We start from the raw sequence: 19939 nt of genomic DNA, 5'->3' as shown, positions 1-19939 counted from the left end.
TGGCCAAGATGCCACTGTAAAAGCAGAAAAGAAAGGAAAACACAAGAGATCTGTTAACAGAAAGCCAAGAGTGAAACAACAACACACTTGCAGGTAACATGCCAAGAAGTACTAGTATCTTTATTGTATTTAGCAGTAAAGCAGCTTTTTCAGTGTAGAATTAGCTAGCGCAATTCACCTTGTAATAACGTGCGAAATCTGACTCCCCCGTATTACGGGCCTAAGTTGGTCAATTAAAAAAATTGTGAAAAAAAAGTATAATACTTACAAGCACCAGATTTTGTGTGTTTTACCATCAATATCTTATCTCTATGTGTACGGAATTTCTTATAAATACAAGTTACTGGTGTCGAGTTAGAGCGTGATTAACGAGCAGACAGCGGGCACGATTTCAGCGAAGGGCGGAATCGAACTCCGCACTTTGACCGAATTTCCACCGGATCAAACGAATATTATGGTTTGTATAAACGTCACGAACACGTTCTAGAGGATTTTAGGAACATTTTGGCGGGTGTCGCAAATTTCTATGTGCAAGATAAGTCAATTTATGACGATTTTAAAAACTTTGATCACGTTTTTCACCCCAATGGAAGTAATTTATCAATTTGCGGCACCGGAAATACGATAAAGCATGTTCTTAGCTTTAATTTGACACCAGATTTACTGCACATAGTTTGGGATAAATGCGGTGGGAATGAATGAATGAATGAATGAATGAATGAATGTTTATTTCCGTGTCCTGCGACAAAAGTCGCCCAGCCCATACGGGCTTATAAGACACCATACATAAGAATACATAAACTTGAGAAATGTAGGAGGTACAGTAGTAAATAATGATAATCAGAAATAAATCATAATAATAGCAGTACTGAGTAACAAAATAATATGAGCATAATAAAATGGAAACACAAAAAGGGACACACCTGGTACAATGATTCAATTCAAGAAAGCAGGTGGTAAATGAACATAAATTAAATTCAAGTCAAAAGTTGTTGAAGGAAACACACGTATATCAACTCAGTATATAACAGTCAAAACAGTATATGACAGGGTAGAAACAAAATCAGACAAAGCCAAAACTAGATGCAAAATAGAATCAAATTGTTATGAGTAGATGTAGTGCTTACGTTCCCTCCAAGCCTTCTGAATGTATGAAGCAATTTCAAATACCCCCTCCGTGAATAACCAGTTAAGTTTTGTTTCATCTCTTTCCCAAATGATATCAGGTCTCTTGTTGTACATTTTGTTGAACAGTGTTTGGCGTAAACTGTCGTAAAAAGGGCAATAAAATAGGAAATGGACCTCATTTTCAATTTCATGTAGATTACACAGTAGACAAATTCTATCATCCTCAGGAATGGCATTAAATCTTCCTGTTTCAATAGACAAAGGTAATATGCCCGCTCTCAGCTGGGCACACAGAGATCTCTGGGCTCTTGTAAGAGGGAGTGTAACATATCTCTCCGGAGAGAATGAGTCTTTTATCAGTGCATACGTTCTTAGTTTTGGCTTAAGCCAGAGCTCATAAGCCCACTTTTGTTCATATTGCGAGAATAGTACATCTTTTGTGAGTCTCGTGTCGCCTTTTAACCTATTTTGAAAAACATGTTCTTGTTCTGATTCAGAGAATATTTCATACAAGTCTTTACTCCAGGGACCATTATTTCGCAGGTCCCATCTAAAAACCTTCTTTGTAATCCTGTCGTCAGTAATATTCACTAGCCTGTTCCACATAGCGGTGGGAATTGTGTTTTCCGCGCGGTGCCATGGCGCGAAGCCGCGGTACTGGGGCGGGACGCGGCGAGGGGGCGGGGCGAACATTGATTATAATGTGGTTTCTTACACGTTTCTCGTCTTGGGAATATGTAAACTGCGCACATACTATGAAGGTAGATGGGATTAAGTTTTGGCAGTATCAAGGAGTTTTGCTGATGAATCGATGAGTTTAGCTTGAGGTGTCTGATATCAATTTATGCATGTACAGTATTATTAAAGATATATACTTTTGTTAATCTTATCCTGGTGGCTTGTTGCCTTGCACTAATTGTCCTTATATGCTTAGGTGTGTCCTGAGGGTCAGCCCTGATTTTCCTGTCCTGACTGGGAGAAACCGAGTTGACTGCTGTCCAAGAATCATTATGAGAATATGTGAATTTCAAAAGAGATTTGTCTAATTTGTCTTGAAAAGGCAAGAGTTGCATTTTTTATGATTGCATTAAAATGTAATAAATGTACATACATGGAAGTGTCATTCATTGTCCAATTAATTTGACTAATTAGTATGCGAACGATTATGACAAGCAGTCATTAAATAAGAATACTTGAGATTTTTGGTATTATTCTTTCTATTTTGATGAAAGCAGAAGAGAATACATCGTATGCTAGGTGAAAGAAGCCTTAATCATGTGCTTTATTTTCCTAATTAATATGTAAATATGCTAATTATTGATTACTTAAGAATGCCAGAGATTATTCATTAGCTAGACATATTGTGACTGCTAACAGTCCCACTTTCATTTTGAAAAGAAATGAGAGCAGACAAAAATTGTGTAGGCTGAGAGGTAGAAACAGTCATGGTCATGCACTTTGTTGTCCTCATTTGTATGCAAATATGCTAATTATCTTTTAATTAAGAATGTCAGAGATTATCTATTTGTTCTACATATTGTGACAACTACCTATTTCACTATTAGTTTGCATAGAAATGAGATCAAAGAGAAATGCATAGGCCAATATGTAGAAATGGCCTGTGTTATACATTTCTTCCTAATTAATGTGCAAATATGCTAATAAGTCATTAATCAACAATACCAGAGCTTATAAAGATTATCTTATTGCTAGGCATGTGACAAGTACCAGTTGTTATATTAGTTGTTATATACAATGTGGTAGTAGACAAACCTGCAGAAGAAGAACAAATATGCCTAATTAGTATGCAGATATGCTAATTAAAAATAAGATAATTAGTTATAATGACTAATTTGCTTGACATCTTGTGGCAGCTGACACTTGCATAAGCAAATTGTGCCAAGAATTTCTGTTGTGAAGCATCAAAACTTGACTACCCCACATGCATACTATTGTACACAATGTCTTTATTACAGTGCAGATACTCCCTGCGGTGCCATATCAGACCCATGGGACTAATGATTAAGTTTTCACCAAAAATGTCAAAATATATTCTTTCAGAATTCAATATCTCAAGTCAGGTTCATCGGATTTGAAATCTGAAAACGGTGTTTTGTTCGGGACACTGAGATCTTTAATCTAAGCTCAAGTACAGTGTGGTATTGAATAATTTAAAAAATCCTCTGTTCTAGCTAGTAGAATACAGAACACCAGTTTTGTACTTGAGATGTGATAACTATAAGTTACTAGTTACCAAGGAAAGAATTCTTTGATTCATTGCATTTTGAGATTTACTCTTACATGTATACTCTTGAGCCACATCATTCTATTTCCTTCGTTCTTGAATATTTGTAAATAGGTCAGGATGAAAAACAGGGGCTAGGAGGAAATCTTGTATTTGGCTCTATTCATTCCCTGTGAACAGTTATGTCTTGTAACGTGTGGTGCATGATACCTAGCCTCTGCCAGGCCCTGCGGATGGCTGGAAAAATAGTAGAAATTGTCCAAATAGAGTAAATAGTAAGCAATGCGGCTTTGCTACGGCTCGTATTTTTGGCAACAACAGGCCACCCCTACACTTCTCGATAAGTTTGTTGGGTTCTTTTACATGCAGAGGTTTGATGCTTGAGGCCTATGGCTGAAGCTTCATCATATACGGGGCTGTCAGCTTTACGTCACCATCTGAAATAACAAATGCAATCTTACAACATACCCGAGCTGGAGTTTAAGATCATGAGGCCCAAATTCAGTCTTAGCGTAGTCTCGTTTTCCTTTCATTATCATCTTGCCCTCTTGATTGATTTTTACCATAAAATGTCTGAACTATGTCAATGGAGTGATGTCATTAGAGTGTGTTTTTTTACTAATCTGAAGATTTTTTTGCACTTATCTAGGCGGAAGAGGACTTTGAGGAATCAACCATTAACGAGACCCCTCTACAGCTGGACATATCCCATGGTGCCTTTCTCCAGCAACCAACCAAAGAGGAGTTTGAAGAAGAGGAGGAGGAAGAAGATGATGAGGAGGAACTCTAGGAATATGGCATCAACAGGGATCTCATGTTACTCATGGACCAAGTCTGTAAAAGTCCTGAGGAGATGGAAAAGGATGGCAATTCTTGATGGTCGTTGTCAGACAGGCTTTTAGCTAGGATTTATAGACAGGGCGTTCAAACATTTTTTTTTTGGGGGGGGGGGGGAGGATGGGAACCAGAGCTTCCCAATGTGCTCTATGGATTAGCAAGTACCTGGTAGCATTGCGTGTCTATCAATTTACATGCTGTTCCACTGTCTTGTATGTGGAATGGTCCATTTTGCAGTGAGTGTGTGGGGGGAACACATGTGCTACCTACCTACCTACCTAGTCCCTTGACATGTGCATGTGTATGTAATTACCAGGAATACAGGGTGTCTTCTGGGTGTCCGCTGCAAAAGAAGGGCATCCAATTTCCTTCTTTTCTTAGTGTAGGGCGTCCAAAAGACACCCTGACGCCCTGCTAGCCATGAATAATAATAAATCTCTTGGTTGTGTAAAAAAGAGTATTTTTATTCAGTGACTTACCAACCTTATGAAACAATTCACAGATGTGTTATGATTATTTGAATCTTTCGTATAGATCCAGTTAGAACTATACATACTGTACATGTACGGTGCCTTTGAAACATGGAGTAGACAAATGTACCTTCCCAAATTCAATATAATGACACATGTAATATAGAGTGTAGCTGACATTACTTCTGGAATGTCTACATGTATACATAAAGTATACATCACAACGCCGTATCTTTCTTACAGTGTTACTTTTTTTGTTTGTTGTCACATTTAATAGGATGTTTACATTACTTGACTATGTCAACATTTAGAAGTACATCCATTGACGTCGACAGACTTCTAAATCATATCTAAAAAAATGTTTAATTTTGCAGCCTGCGTGTGCTTTGAAGATTAACATACAACAAGTCGTTTATGATTGAAAGCATAGGAAAATGAAAAATTCCCATTTACATAGAAAATGAAATGCACCTCCAGTTGAAGATTGAAAATATTTAGGCCACACCAATTTGATTTGTTGGTTCTTCTTGGATTACATAAAAACAATGCTGTAGTGGAGTGAAGATCAGCATGAAAACATAGTCTGAGGCAAAAGTCTGTATCTTGGTACACAAAGTTTCAAAGGGAGAGAATACATGTACAATTAGATGCAAGTATTTCTGCTAGCCCTCTGTTTGTATCATGTCCCCTCCCAAAATTTTTGCTTCTAGATGTCGGAAATAAATTGGTGTGGCTTCAGAGAGAAATTGTTTCTCTTATCAGGTTTTATACAGGGATGAGTATTGTTGTAGTAAGGTCTGATGGGTCAGTCATCTTTGGTGCCCCCTGCACTGGCTGTAAAAACACAAACACAAACTGAATGTTAGAGAAATCACAACTACAATAAATTCTTGAATCTAAAAAAAAATCTATTTCTAAATCTTGGAACAAGAAGGTACTACCATTTCAAGTCTTGAGTTGTACTCCTGTGTTATAATCAATAACGATAAAACAATCACCTTTTGTCATAAGCCGCATGACAACGCCAGCTAAAAAAGCACACAACAATAGCTAATCAACATAAATCATAAGCACGTTCAGATATGTGAAAGAAGTTTTAGCTATAACAACAGATAGGATAACAGGAAGATGTTAGAGACCTGTCCACAAGTGGTCCTACGACGAGGGCCACATCTGTAACTGAGGTACCAATAAAGAAGAGAGACCCCACGTCTATCTATAGCTAGAGCAGTTCTGAGCAGACAAGCAGCTAGTGAACGTCTCCATCCTTTGCTCTCTTGTACTAGCGGCAATCACATAGTAACAACCCTACTTAACTTGGTGACGAGTTTCACTCTACAACTAACTTCTCAAATTACTGCCCAGCTCACCTTTGCCGTCGCAGGCCACGATCTTGACCTTGTGGACTCTGATGATGTCCGCCACGTCACGGAACTCCATGTCCTCGAGACCGAACGTCCACACGTTGTCACAGAAACGGTAGGTTCTCAAGCGGCTCTGAAGGAATAAATAACGAATAAACATTGAAGGAAACAACAAAAATTATCTAATGGACCACTAAAAGTTCAGAACGAACATCCACACGTTGTCGCAGAAACAGTAGGTTCTCAAGTGACCCTGAAGAAAACAACAAAAATTAAACTGTTTCATGAAATATTCTAGCAGTTACGCAAGTCAAATCTGCCCAAGAAGACCACACAGATTCAATAAAATTTGGTCTACGTAGACAGGTGGTCACTATAGTCAGGATTCTTAAGGCTTGAGTCAATGGGAAAATTATCTAGTGACCACCAAAACTGGACATTATGCATTGGTAGTAACTGGTACAGGTTTGACTGTTTATCAGTTTTCGTGTCTGACCTTGAAGTTAAGCCTGTTCCTGACCCTGGTTGCCAGGGCGTTGTTGATGGCCTTGTCAAACTGTAACAGGACCTGTAGGGCCAGCTGGGGGGGTGATCTGCTGAGACTGGACATGAAAAACAAATAACAGAACAATGGGCATGCATGGTATATTAATATCCATATACTTTGTAACGTACTAGCCTCTACCAGGCTCCGCGGATGGCTGAAAAAATAGTAGAAATTTGCCAAATAGAGTGAATAGTATGCTAAGGGAGTCGGCTACGGAGAGAGGGTCCAAGAAGAATGGCATATTGGACCCTCTCTCCGTAGCCGACTCCCTTAGCATACTACTAGTATTTACTCTATTCAGCCAATTTCTACTATTTTTCCAGCCATCTGCGGAGCCTGGTAGAGGCTAACAATGTACCACATTTCTTTACCTGTATCTGTGTAGCCGATAAGCCCCCTTCGCGTAACACAATAGCTTCGCAGGAACGTGCTATCGTGCTTAGACTAATGCGCGAGAGGTACATTTTGGGCCTGTGTGCTATCTGTGGTGGCGGGGCAAGTTGCTTCCCCTGTCGAAGGATAATCTTACGTTCCTACGTTTGTGTACAAACGATATAACGTTAACGTTAAAAGGCAAATCTACGAAAGCCACGCTCTCCTTTTCCAGCACTCGGTCCTTAGTGCTGAAAGTGGCTTCAGCACTGGAAAACCAGTGCTGAGTTTTGTTCAGCACTGGAAAACCAGTGCTGAGTGGAGTTCAGCACTGGAAAACTCGACGTGAGCACTGGAAACCGAGTTTTGACAAGTATTGAATGCACTGCAAACGGAGTGCTGAGATACTTGCGCTTTTAAAAACGTGATACATTTCCGGACTATTCACTGAAATTTATCTATAGAGCATATCTATAACAGATTTGAATTTCGATATTACCGATATTATAAGTGCTCTGACGCTGCACTGACTATCACTCGAAGTGACTGATTTTTAAGATCTTCATGTGGGTTAAAGAGTAACTGTATCGGCGTGGAAGATGCCATTGTTTGAGGACAAGTTACATGTTGTATAGAAAATTTATGCCAAGTTTCATGCTTTTACCTTAATTGAATCATTTCAACAACACGTTTTTAGATAAACTCTATTATGGGAAAGAACCCCAAAATAGACATTATTAGTAAAGAATTGCCAAAAACGTTACTTTTTCACCAGATACAGGGGTCTTCTCAAAACATTTTGCAAAGTGCGATATGACAAGCTATCAATTACATATTTGAAGTAAGTTCAAGCCTAATTACATGAACTATCATGGCACAAAAGCAGAAAATGTACATTTTTTATAAGAAAATTACAAAAACCACATGAAATTAACCAGATTTTAGACGTTAAGTAATTCTAAAAAATGTCATGTCTAAAGATATCGGTCTTGGTTACCACCATAACAAATTTAATGTCATTTGGCCTCATAATTAAGACACAAATGCAGACATTGGGTCTCTAAAGCACTCGTTGCCAAGCAAAAGAAGTTGCCTAGCAACAGTTGCCATGTTACAGCTGGTTTCCAATGGCTCCACCCCTAGAATTGTTTCTATTGTTATATGGAACACTTATGCCAAGTTTCATGCTTTTACCATAATTTGAACAATTTTTGCACCAATCGCCTAGACTAATGTACAGACACCCGGGAACTCATTTGCCTACGGGCAATTATACATTTTATTTCCTTGTTGAATTTCAAAATATTGATGTACTGAACAAACGAACCAATACTACTAGTATCTTTAAAACACTTCATTTGGCACGATTCACGTGCACAGAAACAACCTAATGACGGCAACAATATAAGCCGTAAACAGAATTTTCATGGCCACCCAAATCACTTTCAAAATCTTATCCAGCTGCTTGAGTAATTATTTTTGGCGTATATTATTACCTGGATGTCTAACATTCATCAACGTGGAATCACAAAAGTAAAGAAAGCAAGTGATCCTGCTGCATTCCTTACGCCTGACACCACCCTCAGCACTGGTTGCAAAAACGTTCCAGTGGTGAAAACACTTTAGCACTCGTTTTCCAGTGCTGGGGTTTTGTCAGCACTCGTTTTCCAGTGCTGACATGTCCCCGAGCACTGGTAAATCCAGTGCTGAAGGCGTGGCTTTTGTACATCAGCACTCGGCTCTAGTGCTGACGGCGGTTTCAGCACTGGGTAACCATGACATGACCCACCGCCGCTCCGTCGCGCTTTCAGCACTGGTAACCGAGTGCTGAGCTCCACTCAGCACTGGACAACGAGTGCTCAAACAAGTTTCAGCACTGGAATTCCAGTACTGAAAGAGCTTCAGCACTGGAACACAGCCATTCAGCACTGGAAAACGAGTGCTAAACTTTCCTCAGCACTGGAAAACCAGTGCTGAGGCTTATTCGCCAGTTGATTCAGCACTGGAATACCAGTGCGCAAGGCGTGGCTTTCGTAGACTTGCCGTTATAAGATCATGTTATTCCTCCAATACGAAGCTTTTCGCTTGACCAGTTACCTGTATGAGCTCTTCTAGGCTCTCCTGTAGAGTATTGCCGATGGTGGCGTTCCGGTACAACTGGTACGCCATCTTTTCTCAGCGGGGTTCTTTGTTTGGGCGAAGACTAAAAACAAAACAAGGGCAAAATTTCACAAAACGAAGCTCGACCCCACCAAGTTTTAATACCAACCGAGTAAGTCTATGTTCTATGTAGACTGAACTAGTAAATGTGGAGTTTGTTCAAGAATGGAAACTCATGAAAAAAGGGGAAATTTCCAAGACGAATAAAGAAAATGCACTCACATCCTTCAAGATCGCATCGGAGTTGCAGTTCTAGAAAATCTCGCAAGGTGGCAGTGTTTGCCTGAGCATACCAACCTCTGAACTATGACCTGACCTTACAGGTGTGTATTTCTTGCCTGATCGCAAAAACACAACTTCGTGGGCGTGTACTTACTTTTGATTGCTGCCGTCTAACCGGTTTGTATCAAACGATTTTGGCATTGCTAGTCGGCGTTTCAAGCTTTGAAGTTTAGCTCAAGAGTAGAGTAGAGTAGAGCTATTGAAAGAGAAGCTATTATCGAGTATTTAGCGTATAAAGTACAAAACTTACCTGAAACTTCAATACGACGTTACCAAGTAATCAACAATTAAAGGTAAGGTCAAGATTAGTTCAGGTTCAGTGGAGATATTTGAAAGCACGCCATTTTGTAATCCCTGATATTGCTGAAGGTTCTTTAATCTCTTTTCCTTCAGAGTGATTCAAAATGCACTGCCAGTGGAGGGATTGTCAGGTAATGTATTAATTGATTAATTAAACTTGGGAAAGAATTTGTGGAAGCATCTCTTAAAGAACAAGGAGTTAGAGAATGCTGAAAGTACAGCTACCAGCAAAGTCTTAGAGATATTGAAAGTGAATAAATCCAAACAATTTCTGAGACATACTTGTTGAAATATTATGCGACACGGTAAATATATATTCTAATCATAACATTCATAACATTGACAATCTTATTGAAGAAGTTGTTAAGCTTTTTTCTCTTGATAAATATACTCTCTGCAGGAGTATAACATTGACAATCTTATTTAAGAAGTTGTTATTATAATAAGCTTTTTGCTCTTGATGATATACTCCCTGCAGGAGTGGTAGAAGATTGGCCTGCCTCTCTCCACCACCAGTAATGAGGCCTGTAAGATGTATGATGCAGTCCTCACTCAGGTAAACATCTCAAGGACCCTTACACATCTTCAATATCTTTTGATCAAGGAAACTGATGACCGAAGTACATTCAGAAATGTCCAAATATACTGTGAACAAAACTAGAGCTATGTATATACATCTTCAAAACAAGTCTGATTTTTATAACCTTTGTGCTTTCAAAACAGAACAACTTATAATTACTGATGTACACATACTACTAGTAGTTGTTGGCTAAAAACACTCACTTGTAAGTTATATTGCAATTGCAGATTATAGTCTCCTAACTTGTCACAGGCTCCTATAGCTATCATGGCCATGATAGCTATAAGAGCCTGTGACAAGTTAGGAGACTATAATCTTGGAGCAGCCGACTGACATGTGGACATGACATTAAGTCTTACTTCCATTGGATGATCCCCTAGCAGTTCCCTTTATAACTGCAGGTGTTTGTTTGTGATGTTTCAGGGACATGACCGGAGCCTGTGACAAGTGGGAGGCGGCATCAAACTGGAACACCTGACCGACATGTTGGCCATCAAGATTTTTTTTTTTTTTTTTAAACAACCTTTATTAACATTTGCATAACATTAAATTCACATAACAATCACATAACATTACATAAAAGTAATTGCGATCAGGCAGTATCGCCTTACGGGGCTATTTCTGTACTATTATTTACCCTGTTCTTAAAAAGTGCAAAATTTGGTTTCATGTTTTTTTACATAACATAGGTATATACAGTATTTTGCCAAGAGAATATAATATAACAGTGTGGCGTTGGCCGTACGACGGTAGCATACACCATATACAATCAAATTCTCGTCTAGCTCTATATCTTTCTTTTCATAGCTCCTCCACCAAAGACAGAATTGCTTCCAGAACATTTTAACCTCTTTACAATACACAAAAATATGTACTATGGTATGTTTTTCCTTACAGTTATTGCATCGGTCGGTTTTTACTACATTTGTTTTTTTTTTAACCAGCTGTTTGTAGGTAGGAAATGGTGGATTATCTTGTACTGAAAATATTGTAAATTGGTTTCTTTAGTGACAATAAAGGCGGTAGTATAAACTTTCTCGATGTTGTCTTTGCCAATTTTACGTATGATTTCGTTTTCTCTAGTGGGTGGTATAACATGTTTTTCTATAAGGGTATCGTATATCTGTTTACATGTTGTTGTGAGGGGATGGATTCTATCCGTGTATTCAATGATATTTTTAGAGGCGCACTTTTTCCCATTGTTTTTAATATTATCTTTCCAATTTTTTGGTATTGCCGCTTTTATAGAATTGAAATTCATTATTTGTCTTGAATCCATGGTCAAACCATATAAATTGTGTAGGTCTTTGTTTGTAAGAAAAGATCCATCCTCGTACAACAAATCGTTCAGATAGATAATTCCGGCATCTATCCAGATTTTGTAATATATTGGTGCATTTTTACTAAAATAAATCTATTATTCCACAAAACTTGCGAACATATTTGTCTGTGTGTTTTGGGTTCGTATTCCATCACTTCTTCCCATGCAACTAAAACATCTTTGTAAAATGGGGGCATGTCGTTAAGATTTAATTGAGAGGTAGCGTAATTGCATCGGAACAACAGGAAGCCTCCCCATCTTGCAAACACGTGCTCTTTTTCTTTTGATGGGTCCATTAGAAATCTTTTAATCCATATGGCTTTTAAGGCCTTGTTCATTATATTAAAATCGATCATTTTAAGTCCACCTTGACATTTTTTTCCAATCAGAGTTTTCATTTTTACTTTTGGAGGTTTCTCTCGCCAGATATACTTGAATATGTATTCGTTTACTTGTTTCACAAATTGGGGAGGGACGTGCATGACTGAGCACATATAGATCAACTTAGAGATGCCGATGGTCTTCACAATCAATATCCGACCAATCAAGGTCAAGTTTCGTTGTTTCCATATGTTGCACGCTTGTACCATTTTTGTATAATTCTTATCAAGGTCTTCTTTATAGCATCTATGTTTGTCATGGCCAAAGTGCGCGCCCAGTGCTTTAATGGGACCATCAGGCCAACGGATAGGGAGTGGCTTATCTTGTCTATCTTTGTTTGAGCCTATCCACATAGCTTCAGTTTTTCCATAATTTAGATCAAGACCACTACAATCCTTAAAGAGGTTCAACGTTTCTAACAGATTCAGTGCAGAGGGTATATCTAGTAGTAGTGGTGTCATGTCATCTGCGTACATTGACAGTTTTTGCATTCTACCATACACTTGTAAACCTTTGATGTTTGTATCTGCTCTAACTGCTGAAGCTAACATTTCAATACCGATTATAAACAAACTAGATGACAGTGGATCCCCCTGCCTTACACCTCTATGAACACTAAACCATGGAGATATGTATCCATTATTAAGCACACAGCTTGTTATATCAGTGTATAGCAATTTAACCCATTTGATCATGTTGTGTCCAAAGTTTACAGTTTCTAGTACTTTTAGTATGAAGGGGTGTTCGATACTATCATAAGCTTTTTTGAAGTCCAGAAACATCAACAATCCCGGTTTCTTCTTTTTATCGTAATAATCTATTGTGTCATAAATACGCCTAATGTTTGTCCCTATATATTTTTGTTTAACAAACCCTGTTTGGTCTTCGTGTATTAGGAAGATGGCATCAAGATGGCTCATGACACCTACTTCTACCTGGGCCTGGGGGCTCCCATGAGAGACTCCGTTGCTGGGGTGTTTCCCGCCTGGAAACCGAGCATGCCGCATTATTCTTGAGTCTGCTGTACTGTGTAAATCATCTTCTGTATAGTTTGTTATTTTCTATCTTTTTCTACAATAATTTCTTGATAAAGTTGTCATATAACCAAGCATGTACATGTACAGTACATGTCCAACCAGCAAACTTTAGGCCTTCATTGGGGTTTAGACAGAGTTTGGAACTTAATCTCAATTGTTCATCTGGTGTAAGGGTTGTTACCACACTTTGGACTGCATGCATCAGCAACTCAGGTTATACTATAGCTTGATATTGCTCAACAATTGTACATGATATTAGCTGTATGGCAATTTGTACACTACATTGTAATTCTAGGGAACTACAAAAGACAAAATTAAATGTAGTATGGAATGAGACTGTTGTAGTCTTGTACAGAGGGAGTTTATAGAATATCTGTTATATCACATCCTTAAGTGCAGTCAGTTTTATTGAGAGAGGTATTTACGGAGGCTGTGTCTGCTTTAGGTACCTGTATGTGTGTGTGTACATGTGTGTGTACCTGTGACTGTGTGTTTGTGTGTGTGTGTATCTGTGTGTCCTGATGATGATCATGTGTTTCTGTATGAGGTTGTGAAGTCTGCCATCTCTGATTGCCGTGTTAACCTTGCTCAGACATGTGGCATGCTGGCCTGCCATAACTACTGGCATTGGGCGGTGTACCACATCAAGACATGAAAATTATGTGTTACAATTTTGTCAGTGCAGTGGAAGGGTAGTAGCAAAGCAGTATGGGAAAGGGAATGAAGTCTGCCATCTCTGATTGCCTATTATAAATGTTTCACTTACACAGACCTGTGGCATGCTTGCGTGCCATAACTACTGGCACTGGGCGGTGTACCACATTGAGAAGGGTGAGTACACGGCTGCGCTGGACATCTATGATAACGAGTGCGGGGTCCGCTCTAAAGGCTCGGGGCCTCTACTGGACATCGTGGATTCCTGCTCACTGCTCTACAGGCTCAACATGGAAGGTAGTGCCCCTTTAAACTTTCACTTTTCTTTGTCCAAGTGTGAAGGAAACTTATCATAAACTTTTACTTTCCCCAGCCCAGGTGTGGACGCACATGTAGGCACCAGGTGGGAAGACCCGTTTGAAGCCAGCACATTGTCGGAACGTAAATAACTTCGTATTTGCCTACTATTTAAACTAGTGCTGCGTACCTAAACGTAACATCAGGTACAGGTACCGGTACAGAGGTTTAGGTACAGGTCTGTATTAGTTACGCTGTTCCAAGGTGTCAGTTTGGTGTTGCATGAGGCAATGGGGTCAGGAGATCAGTCACAAAATAAGCACATACTTGGTGTAAATTTACAGTAATGGTACTTCATGATCTGGTATTTTTGACCTGTACCTAATAAATTTTTACGGTACAGTACCGGCACACAGTACCGGTACCCAGCACTAATTTAAACCTATTATAACTTCCGAATCTCTTTTGTTCTCTTTGTTCAATGTTGTATAGAAGTAACAGCCGTCTTTGGACACAACTAAATGAACCTATATGCGAGATATTAACTTTGAATACGCGAACACGACCTTCAACGCAAGGTCGTGCTTACGTTCCGGCGACATGCTTTTGAAACCTACAGTCCATCCATATCTTTCCCTGGGGACAGGCTGTGATCTACTGTTCATTGTGGTTCGAGGTCACTTTTCCTTTTCCTCCTACCTACGCAGATGTTGATGTCGGCAGACCTGTCATCCTCACGCCGACGATCATATCCTGGTCTTAAAAAGAGTGGTTTTATTGGTCAGAAATTACCCGCAATGGCAGCCTTTCTAGAGCTGAATTGATGCAGGGTTTACAGGTTTCACATATTACACAACATATACATATACATAATCTTATCCACACTTGCATTATGTGGAACTGTCGCAAGTGGTCTTCAAGTGTTGCATCTTATTTCCATCCATTTCTTTCCCTCATGATTGTTTTTTTTTAAGCTGTGGTCGACTGTTCATTGTAGCCTCTACCAGGCCCCCGTCCTATCGCTGGCAAAATAGTAGAAATCGGCCGAGGTACTCCGCTTATAATACAGGGTAGGTCCGCTATACAGTGAAGCGGACAGTGATAGCGGACTACCCTGTATAGCGGAGTACCTTGGCCGATTTCTACTATTTTGCCAGCGATAGGACGGGGGCCTGGTAGAGGCTATATTCATTGTACGTGTCAAAAAGAGCTAGGAGAATTTCCCTGGTACAAAGAACCTGCAAATACTGTACATAGCGTCTGTCTTCTTTGTCATTTCCAGTGGAAAATGAGCTCTTCAGTGAGCTCAACTGGTTCAAGATCACTTTCACTTTCTGCCCAGGTGTGAATGGAAACTGTAACTTCTACTTTCCCCTGCCTGGTACTAGATGTCAGGCAGAAGGTGCACATGGGAACATCTGTATGATATCTGACGTATTCCATCCTTTCCCTTCAAGAAGTCTTATTTCTTATTCCCTATTTCACATTCACTGCCCAGGTGTGAAGAGCAACTTTCACTTTTCCTCCTACCTGCCCAGGTGTTGATGTTGGCAGCAGGTGGGAGGACTTGTACGAGACCTGCCGACCTCACGCGGACGATCACATCCTGATCTTTAACGACCTTCATGTCCTGATGTCGTGTCTCGGAGCCAAGCAGGACGAGGCCGCCAAGAAGCTCGTCAACGCTCTGAAGAGCTTTGTCAGGTATTTATTTGTTTTGTTGATGAAGGTTACACATCCAGGTAATAAGATATGCCAAATATAGTCAAGCAAGTCTGGTTACAATTTTGAAACAGTCAGACGTTTCAGACAGCATCCGCTCAGTCTTTTCCTAAGGGCACAAAATCTGGGTGCATGACAGAAATAAATTGAATAAATCTAACAGGTAAATTCTACAGCTGACAATATTTTACAGTGAGCACCAGGGCACGCAGTCGGACATTGCTAAGAAGTTCGGTGTCGCGATGTGCGAGGCGTTTCTTGCCTACGACAAAGGCGACTTTGCCAAAGCTGTGGACCTCCTGGCTCCAGTGCGGTACCAGGTGGTCACGATAGGAGGCAGCAATGCACAGGTCAGTTTATTTGCAGGGATCACTTACTCACTGCTATTCTTATGAAGCAATACTTCTTTCAGGTAGTAAGAGATAACTTCAACTTACTTGGTGAGTGTGAACAATGAAATATTGATTGATTGCTTGCATTAACATTCATTTATTTTCAATGTTTTCAATACTGTAATTCAATTTACCTTCACGGTATCAAAATTTCACAGTGTAAGGAAAATTGACATTTTCACTGAACCTAAACTTCACGGTAGCAGCAAGTGATTTACAGTGATGTATGTGTGAAGGAAATCCATAAATAATACCAAAAGGGTTTTTCACGGTGATAATAAGTTCACGGTACAGCGTTGACCATGAAAACAGTGAACATAAAATTACAGTGAAAGAAACAAGAATGACAGTATTTTTATTATTTTCATCCATCCATTCATTCATTCCCTTATTCACAGCGTGACCTGTTCAACCTGTTCTTGATCCACGCTGCCATCAAGTCATCCGAGAAGCGTCACCACCGGCTGGCCAGAAATCTGCTGCTGGAGAGGAAGGCTCTGAAGAAGTCAGCCCCGATGACAGACAGGCTCATTGCCAAGGCCATGGCCATGCACGGGGATTAAGCACAATATTCATAATCATAGAATCCCGGAAGGGTATCCTAGCTGGAGCTGCACAGTCTTTTGGAAGACGTAAGGCCACACCAATTTAATTTCTTGGTTACCAGATTTTTTGGGTAAAATTCTAGAATGAGAACATCTTTAAAACAGAAGGCTGGGGTGAAAACTTGCACCTGACCCTGTTCACTCCCTGAAACTGTATGCACCAAAGTACAGACTTACCTCAGATTCTGTTTTCATGTTGATTTTCCAATCTAGCATCTTTAAAAAAATTCTGTTAACCAACGTATTGAATAGGTGTGGCCTAAAATGGGGGTCCCGTGTTTGAGGAGGTGCCTCAAGCACATTACAATGGCCTAATTACTCAAGATGGGTACCAACTGGCTGGGGAATATATAATGCCATATACCCATCTGACTAATGCGGCTGTTGTAGTGCCTTTTAACATGCTCTCGGCACTAGGAACCTCCTCAATCACAGAACCCCCATTTTACACTGTACGTCCCTTCCGAAAGGCGACGGCAGCTCCAACCAGGATGCCTTTCCTCAGATTCAAAACAGTGTCTCCCAGTCACCTTCTAATTGTACCCAGGAGCTGTCCAGAGCGTGCGGCTGCTATGTACTAGATAACCTCCAAGTAGTAACTTGAAAATTCATCCGGATCAGAGCTGAATTATAATTGCCAACACGAAAAATTGGACTTTTCTCAAGTTTTGACTGTTTTTTTACTGTCTTTGTCAAGGAATGAGCAAACCACAACTTCTTTCAATCTGCCATCCCTCAACAGAGACAAGGGGGGCGCCAAAGACTTTCTCTGAAACTAAATATGATCCACTGCTCTCCGAGTCATGTGTTCCATCTGCATAACGTGACGTCACAGAAGCAGTGGATTGTTTATTCCTGATGACAAATACTGGAGTACTGGAGTTCAACTCTAGATACAGTCAAAAAATTATTTTGGGGACAAAATCGTGATGGTGAAAATATATTATTCCCCACCAATTTTTCTATATCATATTCCAGCTTAAAGGCGTATTGTCATATCCGAGAAATGGTGTGGCCTAAAGGTGCTATAGATAAAAAGAGATAGATAATAACTGACTAAGGTTAAAATCTTTAAAGGCAACCTTATAGTCGAAGACAATCGTCTTGAAGACAATCATGTGACAATTTCTTAAAGGAATTCGAATACCCAACAGGCATTATGACTTAAAAACCAGACAGTGTCTTGATGAGTATCCAGGTATTATACAACAATCTTTATTGACACAGCAAAAGTGCGGCAACTTTCAAAAGGTCTCCTACAACTATACATACCTACAAGCAAACAAGTTGATACAAAATGGATTTACCTAGTACGTACAAGTATATAGATAAATCAACATGCTAATTTTAAAGTATAATATATACTATATTGGTTTATGGTGTAAGAATACTTTTGGTGTATTTACTTATTTATACACAGTAAGGGATATCTCCTTAAATGTATTAAATTGTTTTGAGCAAGCAGCTGTCAGCATTTATTATAGTATTGTGACCAATCCATGAAAATGTAATGTTCATCTTCAATCTCATTCGGAGAGCATGAGCAAAACCTCTAAATCTGGTCACCTGGAATTTTGTGATACCTTTCGATTTCGACATAGATAAATGTGCAATTCACTGTCAATCAATCTAAACAAAACTACAATGCAGAAATATATAGTACATGCACTTAATTTCAATGGGATAAGATTATGTACATAATTATATATTACTTTTCGTAAAACATGTTGTTTTAAACAGAGGCACTTTGAAAGGTTTGCATGCGTTTACTTCTGTACGTGAGAGCTCTAAATTCCGTTGACCTATACAGTATTTCCATGGCTGTCTGATCGGGTCAGCTGGTCATATCAAGTCTATGCTAGTAGTGATCTCATCACAGCTGTCAATCACTTCCATCAAAACCTTTCTGTTTCCCCTCTCATGCTCAGCTGACACCCCCCCCCCCCCAAATCAAGATCATAGCACATCCAGGTCAAAAGATGAAAAAAACGGAAGTTCTGCTGCAGTAACAAGGTCACATACCAGGGGGTCAAAAATTGACCTTGACCTTTGTGTTCCCAACACCCACCCACAGACCAAACATTTTGCTAATATAATATATGTACGTATACAAGCCACTTGTAAGTTACATGAGAATCTCAGTATCGTTAATGTGCTGACCTTTCAAACCTGCAAGAATTGAAATTTTCACTCATTTTATTCCTTTATGAAAGTTGACAAAACACTCAGCAGACTTCTCTGTCAAAAGTATGTATTGTAGTCATCAACGAATCTCATTTGTCATGACTGTGGCATTTTGATGATTCGATTTGGTTGGTAACAGACATACAAGGCTTTTACGCAGGTCATAAACATCTTGCACTACTTTGAAAGGGGATACCGTTAATAAGCCGATCTTTCCTACGTGCAAGTCAAGGTGAGAATTGAAAATTGCTACTTTATTCATCCCTGCATCAAAGTCGATACACAGCGTTGCAAACTTTTCATGTACTGCCTATGTTCTCACCAATATATCTGTTAACACACGTGTAATGGTGTACATGTGTTCTCATCAAGTCGCATGCGCGCAATTCTGTCTGAATCCATGGAATGCAACGTACTTACTTGCATTTATATTCCTGTCTATAGTCAACATTCACCTACCGTGGCGATTTTCTAATCCCTTTGGTGATGTGTCCATTTTAGTAGACGGTAATTTTTCCAGAAACCTCTCCGACCGGTTGGTTATGATACTGCAGAATATGGCACACAATGTAGTTGGTCTATGTTATGAAACAACCCATGAAGGTAACTAGCTATGCTATGAAAAGGAGAGAGAAAAAACGACAAAGAAGCAAGGACTGCATATATCAGTCTATTCCACTTTATTGTGGCATAACCACATGCCGCAGCTGACATGGCAAACTTCCTTGTGTACAATACATAACGAAAGGCTCGAGTTTAAGACAGGGTGATTCCATATTCATAGACAAATGAACTTCTGGCATATATCAAGTTTCATGAATTTAATTAACGTTAGGTACGGTGTCTAACATGGTTTGCACACAGGATAGTTCAATTCAGACTATGAAGATCTCAAGTGGATGAATCAGTGCGCACTTAATGAACGGGGTAGCATTGATTTATCTGCTCATGTCTTGTGTGTGTATCTCAGAAGACATGTCGTGATCAACATTGTGATGATATGCCAGCTATAGCTGCAACTATAACATTTCTCGTTGATTATATTGTTTGTCTATGAGTCC

General features: G+C 39.5%; 1 protein-coding gene, 1 long non-coding RNA gene and 1 pseudogene across 2 annotated transcripts; 2 read left to right on the top strand and 1 right to left on the bottom strand.

Annotated features, from left to right (window-relative positions):
* Positions 1 to 4653: 4653 nt before the first annotated feature.
* LOC136425427 (transcription initiation factor IIA subunit 2-like) lies at positions 4654 to 9361 on the bottom strand (annotated as a pseudogene).
* A 211-nt stretch (positions 9362 to 9572) lies between these two features.
* LOC136425428 (uncharacterized) lies at positions 9573 to 11324 on the top strand. Its single transcript, XR_010754033.1, has 3 exons — positions 9573 to 9836; positions 10184 to 10261; positions 10709 to 11324. It is a non-coding gene; the product is annotated as an uncharacterized lncRNA (long non-coding RNA).
* Positions 11325 to 13798: 2474 nt separating this feature from the next.
* On the top strand, positions 13799 to 18386 carry LOC136425426 (tetratricopeptide repeat protein 38-like). Its single transcript, XM_066414286.1, has 4 exons — positions 13799 to 13975; positions 15514 to 15679; positions 15891 to 16047; positions 16488 to 18386. The coding sequence occupies exons 1-4, from the start codon at positions 13804 to 13806 to the stop codon at positions 16650 to 16652; spliced, it is 660 nt and encodes a 219-aa protein (XP_066270383.1). The 5' UTR covers positions 13799 to 13803; the 3' UTR covers positions 16653 to 18386.
* The last annotated feature ends 1553 nt before the right edge of the window (positions 18387 to 19939 follow it).

Source organism: Branchiostoma lanceolatum, chromosome 19, assembly GCF_035083965.1.
Source record: "Branchiostoma lanceolatum isolate klBraLanc5 chromosome 19, klBraLanc5.hap2, whole genome shotgun sequence".
Taxonomy (NCBI): Eukaryota; Metazoa; Chordata; class Leptocardii; order Amphioxiformes; family Branchiostomatidae; genus Branchiostoma; species Branchiostoma lanceolatum.
This window is presented reverse-complemented; position numbering and strand designations above follow the sequence as displayed.